Genomic DNA, 18183 nt, shown 5'->3' on the forward strand with positions numbered 1-18183 from the left:
TTGGGGCGGCGCGGCCTGCAAAAGGCGGGCAGGTGGCTGCGCAGCTGGCTGTTGCAACCGCTCTCCGGAGGACCGTCCTCCATCCCCCTCCCCAAAGCGGAGAAATCGAGGGGCGGGGGCTTCAGGATGCAGAGCACCGACCTGGGCAGCAAGGAGCAGGGCAAGATCTGGCAGCGCAAGCCCTGCCCGGGGGCTCGGGATGGGTAATGGCCCGGGGTGGGGAGGGATTCAGGGTGGGGGGCTGCTCGGTGGGCGTTGCCAGGGAGCAGAGTTAAACACGGCCCAGCCATCGGGTTGCATCACTTATAATAATAATGTTTGTATTTGTTAAGCGCTTACTTCGTGCAGAGCACTGTCTAAGCGCTGGGGGAGATACAGGGTAATCGGGTTGCCCCACGTGAGGTTCACAATCTTCCTCCCCATTTTACAAATGGGGGAACTGAGGCCCAGAGAAGTTCATTCATTCAATAGTATTTATTGAGCGCTTACTATGTGCAGAGCACTGGACTAAGCGCTTGGAATGTACAAATCGGGAACCGATACGGTCCCTGCCCTTTGACGGGCTTACAGTCTAATCGGGGGAGACAGACAGACAAGAAGTGAAGTGACGTGCCCACAGTCACCCAGCTGACAAGGGGCAGAGCTGGGATTCGAACCCATGACCCCTGACTCCCAAGCCCGGGCTCTTTCCACTGAGTCACGTTGGTATTTGTTAAGCGCTTACTATGTGCAGAGCACTGTTCTAAGCGCTGGGGGAGATACAGGGTCATCACGTTGCCCTGTTAATCAGTTAATCCCCATTTTACAGATGAGGTAACTGAGACACAGAGAATAATAATAATAATGTTGGTATTCAGAAACCAGAAACGCTTCAGAAACGCTCTGGGCATAATAATAATGTTGGTATTTGTTAAGCGCTTGCTTACTATGTGCCGAGCACTGTTCTAAGCGCTGGGGGAGATACAGGGTCATCAGGTTGTCCCAGGTGAGGCTCACAGTTAATCCCCATTTGACAGATGAGGTCACTGGGGCACAGAGAAGTGAAGTGACGTGCCCACAGTCACACAGCTGACAAGTGGCAGAGCCGGGAGTCGGACTCATGACCTCTGACTCTGAAGCCCAGGCTCTTTCCACTGAGCCATGCTGCTTCCCATTTAGGGAGCACTTCCTGTGTGCAGTGTTGGTGGACACATTCTCGCCTACGGTGAGCTTCCAGTCGAAAGAGGGAGGCGGACATTGACAGGCAGTCGATTCCTGGTATTTTCTGAGCACTTACTCTGTGCAGAGCATTATACCAGGACTTGGGAGAGTCCAAAAGAACCGAGTTCATTCGTTCAGTCGTCTTGAATGTGCGCTTAGTGTATGCAGAGCACTATAGACTGTAAGCCCGTCAATGGGCAAGGACTGTCTCTATCTGTTGCCAATTTGTACATTCCAAGCGCTTAGTACAGTGCTCTGCACATAGTAAGCGCTCAATAAATACTATTGAATGACTAGGGAGAGTCCAAAAGAACCGCGTTCATTCGTTCAGTCGTCTTGAATGAGCGCTTACTGTGTGCAGAGCACTGTTGCAGGCGGATGGGAGAGGACAGTACAGCAGTAAGGAGACACATTTAGCTCTCTCTTCAACAGCATGGCCTGGTGCCTAGACCCGCAGCCTGGGAGACAAAAGGAACCGGCTTCCAATTTCGCTTCTGCCACTTGTCTGCAGCAAGGAACCCTAAAGCCAGAGAGACTGATGGGCAAGGCAGTTGGCTTGTCTGGGTCTCGGTTACCTCATCTGGAAAATGGGGATTAAGACTGTGAGCCCCACGGGGGGCAGGGACTATGTCCAACCTTTAATTCGTTCAGTCGTATTGAGCGCTTGCTGTGTGCAAAGCATCATTCCAAGCACTTGGGAGAGTATAGAATAACAACAGACACATTATCTGCACACTGTGAGCTCACAGTCTAGACGGGGAGACATATATTTAATATGAATCAATCAATCATTACAGGTATATACAGATATATACACAGGTGCTGGGGGTATGGGAGGGAGGATGAATAAAGGGAACAAGTAAGGGCTATGGAGAAGGGAGTGGGAGAAGAGGAGAGGAGGGCTTAGTTAGGGAAGCCTTCTTGGAGGAGATGGGCATTCACTAAGGCCTTGAAGTGGGGGAGAGCAATTATCTGATGTGAGGAGGAAGGGCATTACGGGCAAGAGGTAGGATGTGGGCAGGAGGTCAGCTGCGAGTTAGACGAGATAGATGTACAGTGATGGGTTTAGATGAACCTGTTGATCTTGTATCTACCCCAGCACTTAGAAAAGTACTTGACACATAGTAATTACTTATGGATAGCATCATTATCATCATCACTGAGTGCTTACTTTGTGCAGGGGACTGGGCTAAGTGCTTAGGAGAGTACAGTCCAACAGTGTTGGTAGATAGATTCCCTACCCACAGTGACCTTACAGTTTAGAGGGACAGTCTATAGTCAGTCCATCAATCGATGGTATTCCTTGAGTGTTTACTGTGCGCAGAGCAGTCTAATAAGCCCATGATGATGACGGTATTTGTTAGCACTTACTATGTGCCAAGCACCGTTCTAAGCACTGGAGTAGATAGAAGGCAATCAGGTTGCCCCACATGGGCCTCACAGTCTTAATCCCCATTTTACAGATGAGGTAACTGAGCACAGAAAAGTGAAGTGACTTGCCCAAGGTCACACAGCAGACAAGTGGTGGAGCCAGAATTAGAACCCACGTCCTCTGACTCCCAAGCCCATGCTCTTTCCTCCAAGCCACGCTGTTTCTCATGGGAGAAGCACGTGGGAGAGGACAGTATAATAGATTTGGTAGACAAAATTCCCTGTCCACGACGAGGTTACAGTCTAAAGGGATAGGCTACAGTCAGTCAGTGATATTCATTGAGCACTTACTTTGTGCTGAGCATGTACTAAGCTCTTGGGAGAGTCCAGTACAACAGAGTAGGTAGACACGTTCCCTGCCCACAATGAGCTTACAGTCTAGAAGGATAGTCCACAGTCAATCGATCAATCAGTCAATGGTATTTATTGAGCATGTGTATGCAGAGCACTATACTGAGTGCTTGCGAGACTCCAATGCAACAAAGTCAGCCACATTCCCTGCCCACACCCAGTTCTTTCTGACGTCCAGGCCTGTACTCTGTCCACCAGACCACATCGTTTGTCTAGAACCCTTTCCAGAACCCACAGTATTTAATTTACTGCTTCTTGGGCAAGGAAAGACAACTTTTCCCCTGTGAGCTTTCCTTGGGAGTTTATTCGGAGTTCAGAACTAATGAATAGCTGTTGTTGGAGAAATACAGATAATGATCAGGATCTCATTCCAATCAAATATATCTTTGGTGTGTTTGCGGTTGCTTACTTTTATTTTTATTCAGTGATATTTGTTAAGCACTTACTCTGTGCCAACCACTGTTCTAAACACTGGGGTAGATACAAACTATTCAGGTTGGACGCAGTCCCTGTCCCACATGGGTCTCACAGTCTTCATCCCCATTTTATAGAGGAGGGAACCCAGGCATAGAGAAGTGAAGCAACTTGCCCAAGGTTACAAAGCAAGCAAGAGGTGGAGCTGGGATTAGAACTCAGGTCCTTCTGACTCCCAGACCCAGGCTTTATCCAGTAGGCCTCCCTGCTAGTGCCTATTCACCTGTATATGTAATCTCACCAAAGGTGTACACAGAGGATCACCTGAGTTTAGAAACTGCCTGGCTGAACAGGTCTCTTAAAGCCAGGAAGTAGACTGTACTCAAAGGACTTATCTAAAAAATGCAAAAGTATATTCTTGAAGCTGTATAAATTTCTTTGTATTCAGCCAAGGGATTTAAACTGCATGGGCTGTAAATTGATAATTGGTATATGCAAAAGCTATTGATTGAACTAGGGAATCTTCTTTCCCTTAGAAGCATTTAAGCAATCCTGCCAAAGGTAAGGAGCCAACAAAACCCACTCTGAACATAGTTGAGCTTTAATGGACCTTTCCTTGATCCAGTTTTCTTCATCCATCAGTCGGTGGTATTTGTCGAGTGCTAACTGTATGCAGAGCACTGGACTGAGCTCTTGGGAGAGTCCAGTACAACGGAGTTGGTAGACAAATTCCCGGCCCACAATAAGCAGACAATCAAGAGGGATAGTCTGTAGTCAATCCATCATTGAGTGGTATTTGTTGAGTGCTTAGTGTGTCTAGGGCACTGTACTAAGTGACTGGGAGAGTAAAATATAGCAGAGTTTGTAGAGACAAACTCTACAAACTACAGTCTACAGTCTTTACAGTCTAGAGGGGAAAAGAAGGCATTAATATTAAAAAATGTGAATATGGAAATAAGTGCTTTTGAGAAGCAGTTTAGCCTAGTGAATAGAGCACAGTCCGGGAGGCAGAAGGATGGCGGTTCTCATCCCGGCTCCCCAGCTTGTGACCTTGGGCAAGTCACTTCACTTCCTCAGTGCTTGGAACATAGTGCTTAACAAATTCCATAATTATTATTCTCTGGGTCTTAGTTTCCTCATCTGTAAAGTGGGATTTAAGATAGTGAGCCACATGTGGGACATAGACTGTGTCCTATGTGATTACCTTGTATCTACCCTGGTGCTTAGTACAGTGCCTGGCACATAGTAAGTGCTTCACAGATAGTTAAAAAAACAAAACAACAAACCACTTTCCTCCCTCCACCCCACCCACCACCACCACTAAACCCATGGGAAAAAAAAAAACAGAAAAAAAAGCAGTCACAGGATTGTGTTACTTATGCAACCCACTTGCTGAAGATGCAGCAATAGATTCTAGAAAATTGATCACGTCTCCTCCAAGAGGCCTTCCCAGATCAAGCCCTCTTTTCCCCAGTTCCCTCTCCCTTGTGCATTTGTCAGTGCACTTGGATTTATGACCTTTGGGCATTTGATATTCACCCCACCATCATCACCACAGCACTTAAGTCCATATCTGTACTTTATATTAATGTTTGTCTCCCACTCATGACTGTAAGCAGATTGTCGCTAGGGTCCGCATCTACCAAGTGTGTTGTATTGTGCTCTCCCAAGTACCCAGTAAACTTTCAATAAATATGTTTCATGGATTGATACCAATTCTGTCCTATTGTACTCTCCCAAACGCTTATCACACAGCCAACTTTCAGTAACTATGATTCATGGATTGATACCAACTCTGTTGTATTGGACTCTCCCAAGTGCTTAGTACAGTGCTCTGCATGCAGTAAGCGCACAATGCTTTGCACATAGTAAGGGCTTAAATGCCGTCATTATTATTATTAAATACCATCAGCTGAAAAAATCCTATAAGACCTTTCCCAAATGATTTCACATTTGTTCCCGAAGAACATTTGCACTTTATCGAAATTTGAAGAGCGATCAGTGAAATTTTATTGGGGAGTCCTCGTTTTTATTTATTTTATAGAATTTTGGCGAACATCATCCACACAACCTCGGGCTACCATCCGAAGATAATACGGTTTTTGAACGTGGCCTTCGACAGCTCGGGAGACTGTTTAATTGCTGGCGATCACCGAGGGAATGTCTATGTTTTTGACTTGAGCAGCAACAGGTGAAGAACAAACGGGGTCATTTCTAGATTTTGTGGGTCTCACGCTCCTGTCTGTGAGAAACAACAAGGGAGACGAGGACTGAGGGAGACAGACCCTTTCCAAGTACTGACACAAACTGGTTTCTTGGCCATGACACGCCTACTTAGCTACCCGCAAAGTAGAGCCCCGTGAAACGGGGTGACACTGCCACCCCCACTGCTCTAGTCACTGGCTCCTCATGGTCAGTTAATCGATGGTATTTATTGACCATGTACCATGTGCAGAACACTGTCCAAAGGGCTTGCGAAGTATACTTTCATTCATTCCATCGTATTTATTGAGTGCTTATTGTATGCAGAGCACTGCAGTAAGCACTTGGGAGAGGTCAATATAGCAATAAACAGATATATTCCCTGTGCATAACGAGCGTAAAGTCGAGAGGCGGAGACAGACATTAATAGAAATAAATAAATGTCAGATATGTACCTAAATGACTTGGGGCTGGGAGGAGGGATAAATGAAGGGAGCAAGTCAGGGCAGTGCAGAAGGGAGTGGGAAAGAGGGAATGAGGGTTTAATTAGGGAGGGCCTTTTGGAGGAGATATGCCTTCAATAGGCTTTTAAGGTGGGGGGCAGTAATTGTCTGCCAGATTTGAGGAGGGAGGGTGTGCCAGGCCAGAGGCAGGACAAGGGCGATGGGTCTGCGGTGAGACAGATGAGATGGAGGCACAGTGAGAAGGTTCATTCATTCATTCATTCAATAATATTTATTGAGCGCTTACTATATGCAGAGCACTGTACTAAGTGCTTGGAATATACAATTTGGCAACAGATAGAGACAATCCCTGCCCATTGATGGGCTTACAGTCTAATCGGGGGAGACAGACGGACAGAAACAAAACAGTATAAACCCAATAAATAGAATCAAGGGTATGTACACCTCTAACAAAATAAATAGGGTAATAAAAATATAAACAAATGAGCACAGTGCTGAGGGGAGGGGAAGGGAGAGGAGGAGCAGAGGGAAAGGGAACTTAGCTGAGGGAAGGTGAAGGGGGGAATGGGGAGGGAGCAGAGGGCAGAAGGGGTGCAGAGAGGGAGCAGAGAGAAAAGGGGAAGCTCAGTCTGGGTAGGCCTCTTGGAGGAGGTGAGCTCTCAGTAGGGCTTTGAAGTGGGGAGGGGAGTTAGTTTGGCGGAGGTGAAGAGGGAGGGCATTCCAGGACAGCAGTAGGACGTGGGCCAGAGTTCAACGGCGGGATAGGTGTGAATGGGGGACGGTGAGGAGGTGAGCGGCAGAGGAGTGGAGCGTGCGGGGTGAGCAGGAGAAAGAAGGGAGGTGAGATAGGAGGGGGCAAGGTGATGGAGAGCCTTGAAGCCCAGAGTGAGAAGTTTTTGTTTCATGTGGAGATTGATGGGCAACCACTGGAGGTTTTTAAGGAGGGGAGTGACATGCCCCGAGCATTTCTGCAGGAAGATGATCTGGGCAGCAGAATGAAGAATAGACTGGAGTGGGGAGGGACAGGAGGAAGGGAGGTCAGAAAGAAGGCTGACACAGTAATCCAGCCGGAATATTATGAGAGCTTGTACGAGTAGAATAGCCGTTTGGATGGAGAGGAAAGGCGGGTCTTGGGAGCGAAGCATGCAGACTGGGTTGGAGTAGGAGAGAAATGAGATGAGGTAGAGAGCAAGGCAATTGAGTACTTTAAACTCAATGGTGAGGAATTTTTGTTGGATGCGGAAGTGGATGGGCAACCACAGGAGTTTCTTGAGGAGTGGGGAAATGTGTCCTGAGCGTTTTTGTAGAAAAATGATCTGGGCAGCAGAGTGAAGTAGTGAAGTACACCAGAACAGAGTTGGTAGAATTTGAGTGCTTTCTGTGTGCAGAACCCTGCAGTAAGCACTTGGGAGTGGATGACAGAACAGAGTTGGCAGGCATATTCCGTGCCCACATCGAGCTTCCATTCTTCTCCCCTTCATCCTTCTCCCCACCTTTATGATCGGCCTCCGGATTTTCATCTATTTTCCCAGCCCCAACCGAGTATGTTATAGATGCGATCCAACATAAGGAACTTAGTAACGATAAAGTCCTGTATTGTGGGAACCACGAAGAGGTTGAACAGATCTCCCAAACAACCTAATTTCTGTCAAGGAAAAGCTTGAGAACCAAAAAGAATCTGATGTCTTAGTTAGACAGGTGACCCACCCATGACTTTGTAGCACGTGTGGTTTTGAGTACTAATGGATTTAATTTTTTCAGGTTTACTCTGGTCCAGCGTACAATGCAAGCGTGCACTGCCCTGGCCTTTAATCTTCGAAGAAAGTCTGAATATCTTGTGGCTTTGGCGGATTATTCTATTAAATGTTTCGATACAGGTAAGAAGCCCTCCTTTTTATATCTGAATGGATACTGTTTATTGTTATATTGTACTCTCCCAAGAGCTTAGTACGGTGTTCTGCACACAGTAAGCGCTCAATAAATATGATTGAATGAATACTGTAAGGTCATTGTAGGCAAGGACTGTGTTATTATATTGTGGTATTGTACTCTCCCAAGTGCTTAGTACAGTGCTGGGCACATGGTAAGCACTCAGCAAATACCCTTGGTTGACTGACTACTGCCAGAGTTGTATAAGACAAGATGCATAACTCATGCACTGTAGCAAAGCTGTCTTTATTATAGTTTTGGAGAAGCAGCGTGGCTTAGTGGATAGAGCTCGGGTCTGGGAGTCAGGAGGACCTGGGTTTTAATCCCACCTCTGCCACTTGTCTGCTGGGTGACCTTGGGCAAGTCACTTCACTGCTTTGGGCCTCAGTTCCCACTTTTGCAAAATGGGGATTAAGACTGTGAGCCCAATATGGGTCAGGGACTGTATCCAACCCATTTACCTTGTATCTACTCCAGCGCTTAGTACAGTACCTGGCACATAATAAGCACTTCACTGATACCATTATTGTTATTATTATTGTGCTACGCTTCACTTCATCCATCCATCATATATATTGAGTGCTTACTGTGTGCAGAGCACTATGCTGTGGGCTTGATCAATCAATGGTATTTATTGAGCGCACAATCTGTACTGAGCACTGAACTACTTGCTTGGGAGATTCCAATATAACAGGGTTGGTAGACATATTCCTTGCCCACAACCAACTTACAATCTAAAAGAATAATTGTGGTATGTGTTAACACATAGAATGTGCCAGGCACAGTACTGAGCACAGGGTTAGAGGCCAGGTAATCAGATACCATATGGGGTTCACATGGAGAGGGAGCACACTTAATGATTCCCCATTTTGCAAATGAAGGTGCTGAGGCACAGGGAAGTGAAGGGACACACAGCAGATAAGTGGTGAGGCCAGAATTAGAACCCAGGTCCTCTGATCCCCAGGCTTGTGCTCTTTCCACTAGTCCATGCTGCTGGTTTTTAACAACGGTTGGTTATTAAGGACACGTGGTACAAGTTAAAATGCTCACATAAGCAATTGCCTCGTGAAGAATTTCCCTAAAACCCAGGAGCACGGATTATTTCCATAATTGGAACTTTTATGCATTGACTTATCTTATTTTTGTAGATGCCATCAATGTGGCCTCATTAATTCTTCTGTGGAACCACATTGTACCTGAATGGGCAGCATTAACTACTATTTCTTTTACCTTTGTGTGCACAATATCTTTTGCTAGTCATCATTGATGGAATTTATTGAGTGGTTACTGTCTGCTGCGCATTATACTAAGCGCCTGAAAGAGTACTGTACAACAGAGTTGGTAGACCCATTTCCCTGCACACATCCAGGTACTGAAATACACTCATTCTGCCACATATCTTCCTAACACATTTTAAATGATCCATGACGGGAACCCGCATGTTGTAATGGAAAGAGCCCTGGCCTGGAAGACAGAAGGACCTGAGCGCTCTCATCCTGGATCTGCCGGTTATCTGCCCTGTGACCTTGAGCAAGTCACTTCACTTCTCTCTGCCTTAGTTCTTTCACTTGTAAAATAGAACTTCAACATTTCCTCTTCCCCCTACTTAGTCTGTGAACCCCATGTGGGATCAGATTCTTCCGTATCTGTCCCGGCACTTAGTAGAGTGCCTGGATTATAATGAGCCCTTTACCAAATGCTCCAATTATTATTAACCACAATTCTTTACCACTTCCATGTGCAATACAGCCAGCAAGGAATTGGTCAGTTGGATGAGAGGGCACGAGTCTTCGATATTTTCGATCTCTGTCCACTCCTCAGGAAGGTATGCGATCACTACATCTTCCGATACAGCACAACTTTGGGATCTGGATACGTTCCAGCGGAAAAGGAAACTTAACGTCCGTCAGTCCGTAGGAATACAGAAGGTCAGTGAAGTGACAGAGGTGGACAACAAAACCATCAGCTATCCCCATTTTACCCTGTAAAATGTGTCTGTATTTATGGGCTGGTAGAACGGTACGTAACATTAGGATCTAATGATGCTAACATTTATTAAAAATAATAGTAATTGAAGTAGCACTTACTATGAGGCTGGTACTCTTCTAAGAGATACAAGGTAATCAGGTTGTACACAGTCCCTGTCCCATAAAGGACTCACAGTCTTAATCGGGTTTTACAGGTGAGGGAACTGAGGCCTAGAGGAGTGAAGTGACTTGCCCAAGGTCACAGAGCAGACCAGTGGCAGAGCCGGGATTAGAACCTATGTCCTTCTGACTCCCAGCACTGTGCTCTATCCACTAGGTCCTGCTGCTTCTCTATCCTTTCCCAGATTGGGCTTCTTTCAGTCGGTGGGATTCAAGACTTGGTTCAAAAACTGATGACTTTTCTTAAACTGGTCATAGATGCCATCACACACAGCAGCAAAGCCAAGTTAGAAGCTTGGCCTTGAGGGTAGAGAATGGGCCTGGGAGTCGGGAGGAACTGGGTTCTAATCTTGACTCCACCTTTTGTCTGCTCTGTGACCTGGGGCAAGGCATTTCACTTCTCTGGGCCTCAGTTCCCTCCTCTGTAAAATGGGGATTAAGACTGTGAGTCCTATCTTGGGCAGCGATTGGGTCCAACCCAATCTTGTATCTACCCAGATCTTACTGCAGTGCCTGGCCCATAGTGAGTGCTTCAAAAATACCATTAAACCCCCCCGCCCCAAAACACAAAACAGAGCCAAGTGGTGTCACTTATATACCTGTAAATTATATATTATCAATTATTTATTCCTATTAATGTCTGCCTCCCCTGTTAGATTGAGAGCTCATTATAGGTAGGGGTTAGAGAAGCAGCGTGGCTCAGTGGAAAGAGCACGGGCTTGGGAGTAAGAGGTCATGGGTTTGAATCCTGGCTCTGCCACTTGTCAGCTGTGTGACTGTGGGCATGTCACTTAACTTCTCTGTGCCTCAGTTGCCTCATCTGTAAAATGGGGGTTAAGACTGTGAGCCTCACGAGGGACAACCTGATTACCTGTATCTACCCCAGCGCTTAGAACAATGCTTTGCACATAGTAAGCGCTTAACAAATACCAACATTATTATTATTATGTGTCTGCTATTTCTGTTGTCCTGGACTCTCCCAAGCACTTAGTCCAGTGCTCTGCACACAGTGACTGTTCAGTAGAGACCAACAATTGATTGATTGTGTCACAGGATGGACTGAAATCAGGAAACACAAAGCAAGGTAGACAGAGGAAATATTTTAGAAATCTAGTAAAAGCCTCAGGAGACCTGAGGGTGTCAGAGCAGACAGACCCCCGGTGGCACATGGGTTGCTTCGTGAGGAGCACAAGATGAGGAAAAATTGAAAAGAACCAAGAGCAGCCAACCTGAAATACAAGACCACTACCAAGGAAGGCCTTCTATACTCAGACGGTGCGGTTCATTCATTCAATTGTCTTTATTGAGCGCTTACTGTGTGCAGAGCACTGTACTAAGCGCATGGGAAGAGTATGATAGAACAGTAGACAGACATATTCCCAGCCCCCAACGAGCTTATTTGGCACTGCGAAACCCTCACTGGGCCTTTTTGGGTGCATGCACTTTGAAGAGCTTGAGATGCTTCACAAATACCATAAAAAGAAAAAAGCCCAATCTTTGAATTCAAGTGCTGTCTTTTAATGATTTAAAAATAATAGGCAACAGAAGGCAGGGAAGTAGAAAATCGAGTTGAGAAGGCCAGTATGTCCTTAGGGGAGATTTACAGAGTGAAGAGTCATTGGGGTATTAGTTTTCAGATAAAAGTAAAAGTCTACTTGGTTAGAGACCTGGAGTCACCACAGACATTGTCAACTACAAAATGGGGATTCAGTCCCTGGTCTCCCTCCTACTTAAAACTGTGAGCCCCTTGCAGGACAGGGACTGTGACCAACCTACTTAACTTGCACCTACCCCAGCGCTTAGAACTGTGATACATAGTAAGCACTTAGCAAATACCATTTTAAAAAGAAAGAAGACATCTGACACCTTGGGCAAAGTCATTTGCAGGCTGTACTCAATATCCCATTTTGCTACAGGATCATTCGTTATCCCATTGTGTGATAGGATCATTCGTTTACTGCATGCAGAGTTCTGTACTCAGTGCTTGGGAGAGTGCAGTATAACAGAGTTGGTAGACAGGTCCCCTGCCCCCATCGAGCTTCCGGCCTAGAGCACTTACTGTGTGCAGAGCACCTTACTAAGCGCTTGGGAGAGTCTAATAGAATGGAGTTGATAGATATGTTCCCTGCCCACAGCGAACTTAGGATTGCAAATGATGAAGCCAACCTCCAAGCATTGAGATTTTGTTCACCTCAACCCAGTTGCATCTCTTGGGACACACAAGGAGAGCAGGCAACATACTGGACACCTAATCAACTGCTTTAAGCACTTAGTATAGTTTTCTGCTCACAGTAAGCACGTACTAAGTACGATCGAATGAACTTTGTGGAGAGATGAGATAGGTAAAATGAAAGCAAAGGAAACATTTTCAGAGTACAGTTTAAAAAAAAAAAAAAGCTTTCAACAGGTCAACAGCATGGCTTAGTGGATAGAGTCCCCGGGCCTGGGAGTCAGAAAGACCTGAGTTCTATTCTTGGCTCTGCTGCTTGGCTGCTCTGTGACCGTGGTCAAGTTGCTTCCCTTCTCTATACTTCAGTTCCCTCATTTGGAAAATGGGGATGCAGACTGTGACCCCCAAGTGGGACCTGAACTGTGTCCAACCTGCTTAGCTTGTACCTGCCCCGGCGCTTAGTATGGGGCTAGCACATAGTGAGGGCTTAATTACCATATTCTAGCTGAAAACCGTGAGACTTTGGTCTCAGGCAGACCACCAAGGCACAGCGAAATCAGCAAATGAGCCCTTCTGTTTGTGAATTAGCTCCCTAAGATTCTCGAGACAAAGAGGCAAGTTCAAAAATATTATCAGTCCAACAAAGGACAGTCTTTGTGTGTGAGTGAAGAAATGTACTCTATCCTGTGGGTCCAAAGTTTGTCATTTCCCTCATCGTAAGCGGTGTCTCCTAAGTTCCATGATTGGCCATATGTCTAGTTGAAGAAAAAATGACCTGTAAATATTATGAATATGATTCATTTTCTATTTGGGAACATGTCTACCGACTCTCTTATGTTGTACTCTCCCAAACACTTAGTACATTGCCCTGCACCCAATAAGCACTCCTTAGAGGCGACAGATAACTACTCAAGAGTTGTTATTGCTTCTTTATTGATCTAGGTTTAGAACAATGAAAGCTGTGGTTACGCTGAAGTAGTAGAAAGTGCATTGTAGAACTCTAAGCCTGGAAAGGTGCGGTAGCTAAAGAAACACAGAAATTGGAAGTTGTGTTTTTGTCTTTGGTGGGGGTTTTTTGTTCAGACATTAAAAAAACTGAATTTGCAAAATTGGTCCCTTTTCAAAAATTCATTCTGTAGATAAAGAGATTTATTTGTTCTGTGATTGTTGTTTGGTGTATCTGAAAAACATGTATTTTTTCATTTAGGTTTTTTTTCTTCCATTAAGTAATACCATAATCAGCTGTTTTCAAGATGATACCATTTTTGCCTGGGAATGCGACACTCTTTCTTGTAAATACCAGCTGCCACCTCCACCTGAAGGATCTAATTTTCATTACAAGGTCTTCGCTGTTACCAGGTAAATATCACTTTGAACCCTGACAAAATCTGAATTATAGGAAAAAAACCCCGATTTTTTCAATCAGTTTTTAGTGCTTTTTTTTTTTGTCTTCACTTCATTCACATGAAAATAGGCCTCGTTGACAAAGATTTTAGAGAACCAGTGTGGTCTAGTGGATAGAGCCCAGACCCGGGAGTCAAAGGACCTGGGCTCTAATCCCAGCTCCACTGTGTGTCTGCTGGATGACCTTGGGCAAGTCACTTAGAGAAGCAGCGTGGCTCAGTGGAAAGAGCACGGGCTTTGGAGTCAGAGGTCATGGGTAAGAATCCCAGCTCGGCCACTTGCCAGCTGTGTGACTGTGGGCAAGTCACTTCACTTCTCAGTGCCTCAGTTACCTCATCTGTAAAATGGGGATGAAGACTGTGAGCCCCACGTGGGACAACCTGATTCCCCTGTGTCTACCCCAGCGCTTAGAACAGTGCTCGGCACATAGTAAGCGCTTAACAAATACCAACATTATTATTTTCTGGCCTCAGTTACCTCATCTGCTGTATTCTCTAGGCCACTTTAGAAATCATCCTTCTGCCCACCTGGCCTAGCCTGGGCAAAGGATTCCCCAGATCTACCTCTCCAGTCCAGACCTCTGTCTTTCTCTGCAGTCTTCCATTTATTTCCTCTTGCCTTCAGGACATCTCAAACTTAACGTGTCCCAAACAGAACTCTTCATCTTCACACCCCAATCTTGCCTTCCCTGACTTACATCGACACTGTAGACCACACGACCATCCTTCCTGTCTCACAAGCCCACAACTTTGGCATTATCCTTAGTTCATCTTCAATACATATACTCACTTTGTCACCCAATCATGTCGGTTATACCTTCACAACCTGCCTAGAATCGTGCCCTTTCCTCTCCATCAGATTACTATCACTCTGATCCAAGCACTTAGCATATCCCGCCTTGACTATTGTATGTCAGTCAATCAGTAGGATGTACTGAGTGCTTACTGTGTGCAGAGCACTGTACTAAACACTTGGGAGAGTTCAGTACAGCATAATTAGCAGGCACACTCTCTGCCCATAATGGGCTGACAGTCTAGGGGAGCTTCCAGTTTAGATTGGCATCAGCCAAGAGCTGACCTCCCTGCTTCATTTGTCTCCTGTCTCCAGTCTGACCTTCACTCCACTGCCTGGATCGTTTTCCTACTAAAGCCCCTCAGTCCACATCTCTCCTCTTCTCAAAAACCTCCATTGCTTTTCCCTGCTCTGTATCCGAGCATGGTCTAGTGAATAGAGCACAGGCCTGGGAATCAGAAGGTGATGGGTTCTAATCCCGGCTCCACCACACCTTTGTGTGATCGTGGGTAAGCCACTTCATTTCTCTGTGCCTCAGTTATCTCATCTGTAAAATGGGAATTGAGGCTATGAGCCCCACCTGGGACAGGGGTTGTGCCCAACATGATTTGATTGTATCCACCCCAGTGCTTCGTACAGTGCCTGGCATGTATTACGTGCTTTACAAAAGCAATAATTATTCATTATTATCATAAATAAAATCCTGATGATCACTTTAAGGCACTTCATCAACTCTGTCTTAGCTTATATTGCTAATCTGTATTACACTCCAGCCCCAACACCTGACTCCTTTAATGCCAACCTTCTCACTGTACCTGGATCTACTCCTTCTTGCCACCAGCCTCTTGCCCGTAGCCTCCCTCTGGCTTAGAACGCCTTCTCCCTTCATAGCCAACAGACCACCACTCTCCCCACCTTCAGATCCCCACTAAAGTCACATCTCCAAGAGGCCTTCCCTCACTAAGCCCTTATTTCCCTTCTTCTGCCCTCCTCTCTGCATCATCCATGCATTTAGGTCTGTAACCAATCATTGGCATTTATTGAGCGCTTACTGTGTGCAGAGCACTGTATTAAGCGCATGAGAGAGTACAAGAGTTGGTAGGTTCGTTCCCTTCCCATAACAAGCTTACAGTCTGGAGGAGTTTTGTCTTGTCTTATGCTGTGGGATAGTCTCTGACCTATAGCGACCCCAATTAGCATATCTCTCTCAGAACGCCCTGCTGTCCATCTGCAATCATTCTGGTAGTGGATCCATCGATTGTTCTTTGTTAAAATATGGATATGGGTTTACCATCCCCTTCTTCCGCGCAGTAAACTTGAGTCTCTGCCCTCTACTCTCTCCCATGTCACTGCTGCCCAGCATAGGTGAGTTTTGACTTGTATCAGATTGCCTTCCACTAGCTAGCCACTGCCCAAGCTAGGAAAGGAATGGGTATGCCTCTGCTTGAATCTCCCTCCCATAGCTGAGACTGGTAGAATATTGGAAAATTTCCAGGTGTGGCCATGAGAGCAGGGAGAACCTTTAAGCACTTGGATTTTCACCACACCCCTATGGCACTTAGGTATATTATCCATCTGTACTTCATTTTAATTTCTGTCTTCCCCTCAAGTTTGAAAGCTCCTCAAGCTTAGAATGCCTTCTCCTTCATAGCCAACAGATCACCACTCTCCTCACTAAAATCACATCTCCAAAAGGCCTTCCCTGACTAAGCGGATGATCAAGGGATCGTGCCTACCTGCTCTTTTGTTTTTCACTCTCCCAAGTGCTTAGTATAGTGGACAGAGAGAAGCAATGTGGCCCTAGCGGATAGAGCACGGGCCTGGGAGTCAGAAAGAACTGGGTCCTAATCCCAAATCCTCCACTTGTCTGCTGTGTGATGTTGGGCGAGTCACTTCACTTCTCTGTGCCTCCATTCCCTCATCTGTAAAATGGGGATGGAGCCTGAGAACCCCATGTGGGACAAGGGAATGTGCACAACCTGTTATGCGGGTATCCATCCCAGCACCAATTATCTAGCTTGACAAATAGTAGGCACTTAATACCATAAAAAAAATGAAAACAAAGTGCTCAATCAACCAGTGGTATTTATTGAGTGTTGACTGTGGGCAGAGCCCTCATCAATCAGTGGTACTGTACTCACCAGTTGTAATCGCTCCCTTCCATCCAGTCAGTGGTATTTATTGAGCGCTTATTGTGCGCCAAGTACTGTTCTCACCAGTTGTATGCCCCTCAGGACCAGGAGAGTAAAGCAACACTCGACAAGCAGTAGTGTAACATTGCCATGTGCCTCTGCCGTCCTGACCCACCATAGCCAGCTACAAGTTAGAACCGGGGCTTATATCTAAGCCCCTGGTTCCCATACCAGTCCTTTTTCCTCTGGTCCAGTATGTAAGTTGTTTCTTCTTAGCAAGAAAGAGTAGCAGCAGCCAGAATCAATGACAGTTATACTGGTTGGAGTTTAACTAGATTTGTTTAGCTTAGGTTTTTTAATCGTATGTGTTAAGCACTTAATTGATTAATCAGTGGTATTTATTGAACCTCTCCCATGAATCGATACCTATGAATCATGGCAGGAGGGTTTGCAAAGGCCGATGAAGCTCAGAGCTATGCCAGATAGGGCTGCTCATAAGGGAAAGGTCTAAGTCGAAGCATCAGACAAAGTTGATTCACCTGTGCCGGGCAGCAGCGGCATGGGAGAGGGTCGAAGACGGATGATCAAGGGATCAGTATGTTGATGAAAGACAACGGCAGAGACTCAGGTTTTTACTGCATGGAAAAATGCAGTCGTAAATCATTTCCGAATCGTTACCAAGAATATTCTGTGGATACACATGTCAGAATGACTTTATGGCAGAAGAGAGGACATTGTGAAGAGGGCGCGTTCCATGACCTCGCTGGGGGTTGGAAACAACTCGACATTTGAAGGCATTTGAAGACATTTGAAGATTTATTGAGCGCTTACTATGTGAAAAGCACAGTACTAAGTGGCTGGGAAAGAGCAATGCAACAGAATTAGCAGTCACATTCCCTGCCCATAACAAGCTTAGAACTGTATTAACCGTTGGGGTGGATATAAGTGAATTAGGTCGGACACAGTCCCTGTTCCATATAAGGCTCACAGTCTAGGTAGGAGGGAAAACGGATTTAATCCCCCTTTTACAGCTGAGGAAACTGAGGCACAGAGAAGTGATTTGCTTAAGGTCATTTAGCAAGAAGGTGACAGAGCTGAGATTAGAACCCAGGTCCTTCTGCTTCCCGAACTTTTACTCTTTCCACTAGGCAACTCTGCTTCTCTGTTTTAGACTGAATTATCTACACTTTAGGTGTTCTAGGTTTAAAAAAAATACCTACACTGCAGTCAAGTTTAATGGTCACTGAAATACTCAACTGGTTAACATGGGCCTATGAGTCAGAAGACCAGGGTTCTAATCCTGGCTTCTCTGATTGTCTGCAAGTTATTCTATTTTTCTGTGCCTCAGTGCCCTCATCACCAAAATGGGATTCAATAACTGTTCTCCTTCCTACTTAGACTGTGAGCCCCACGTGGGACCTGATTATCTTGTATCTACACCAGCGCTTCGTACAGTGCTTGTAGTGCCTCACAAATACTATCATTATTATTATTGTCATCATTATTATTGTTAGAACTATTATTAACATGTCAGGTGAACTATGTAC

At 45.6% G+C, this 18183-nt stretch overlaps 1 protein-coding gene across 2 annotated transcripts in view; it reads left to right on the forward strand.

Moving 5' to 3' along the window:
- The window catches only part of TBC1D31 (TBC1 domain family member 31), a 57868-nt gene continuing 39685 nt past the window's right edge, over positions 1–18183 (forward strand). For both annotated transcript variants that reach the window (XM_029063673.2, XM_029063674.2), the window contains exons 1-5: positions 1–203; positions 5441–5587; positions 7824–7939; positions 9741–9919; positions 13516–13667. In XM_029063673.2, coding sequence (XP_028919506.1) covers positions 127–203; positions 5441–5587; positions 7824–7939; positions 9741–9919; positions 13516–13667 — 671 coding nt within the window. In that variant the 5' untranslated portion in view covers positions 1–126. The remainder of the gene's footprint in view (positions 204–5440; positions 5588–7823; positions 7940–9740; positions 9920–13515; positions 13668–18183) is intronic.

This window comes from Ornithorhynchus anatinus, chromosome 4 (assembly GCF_004115215.2).
Source record: "Ornithorhynchus anatinus isolate Pmale09 chromosome 4, mOrnAna1.pri.v4, whole genome shotgun sequence".
Lineage (NCBI taxonomy): Eukaryota > Metazoa > Chordata > Mammalia > Monotremata > Ornithorhynchidae > Ornithorhynchus > Ornithorhynchus anatinus.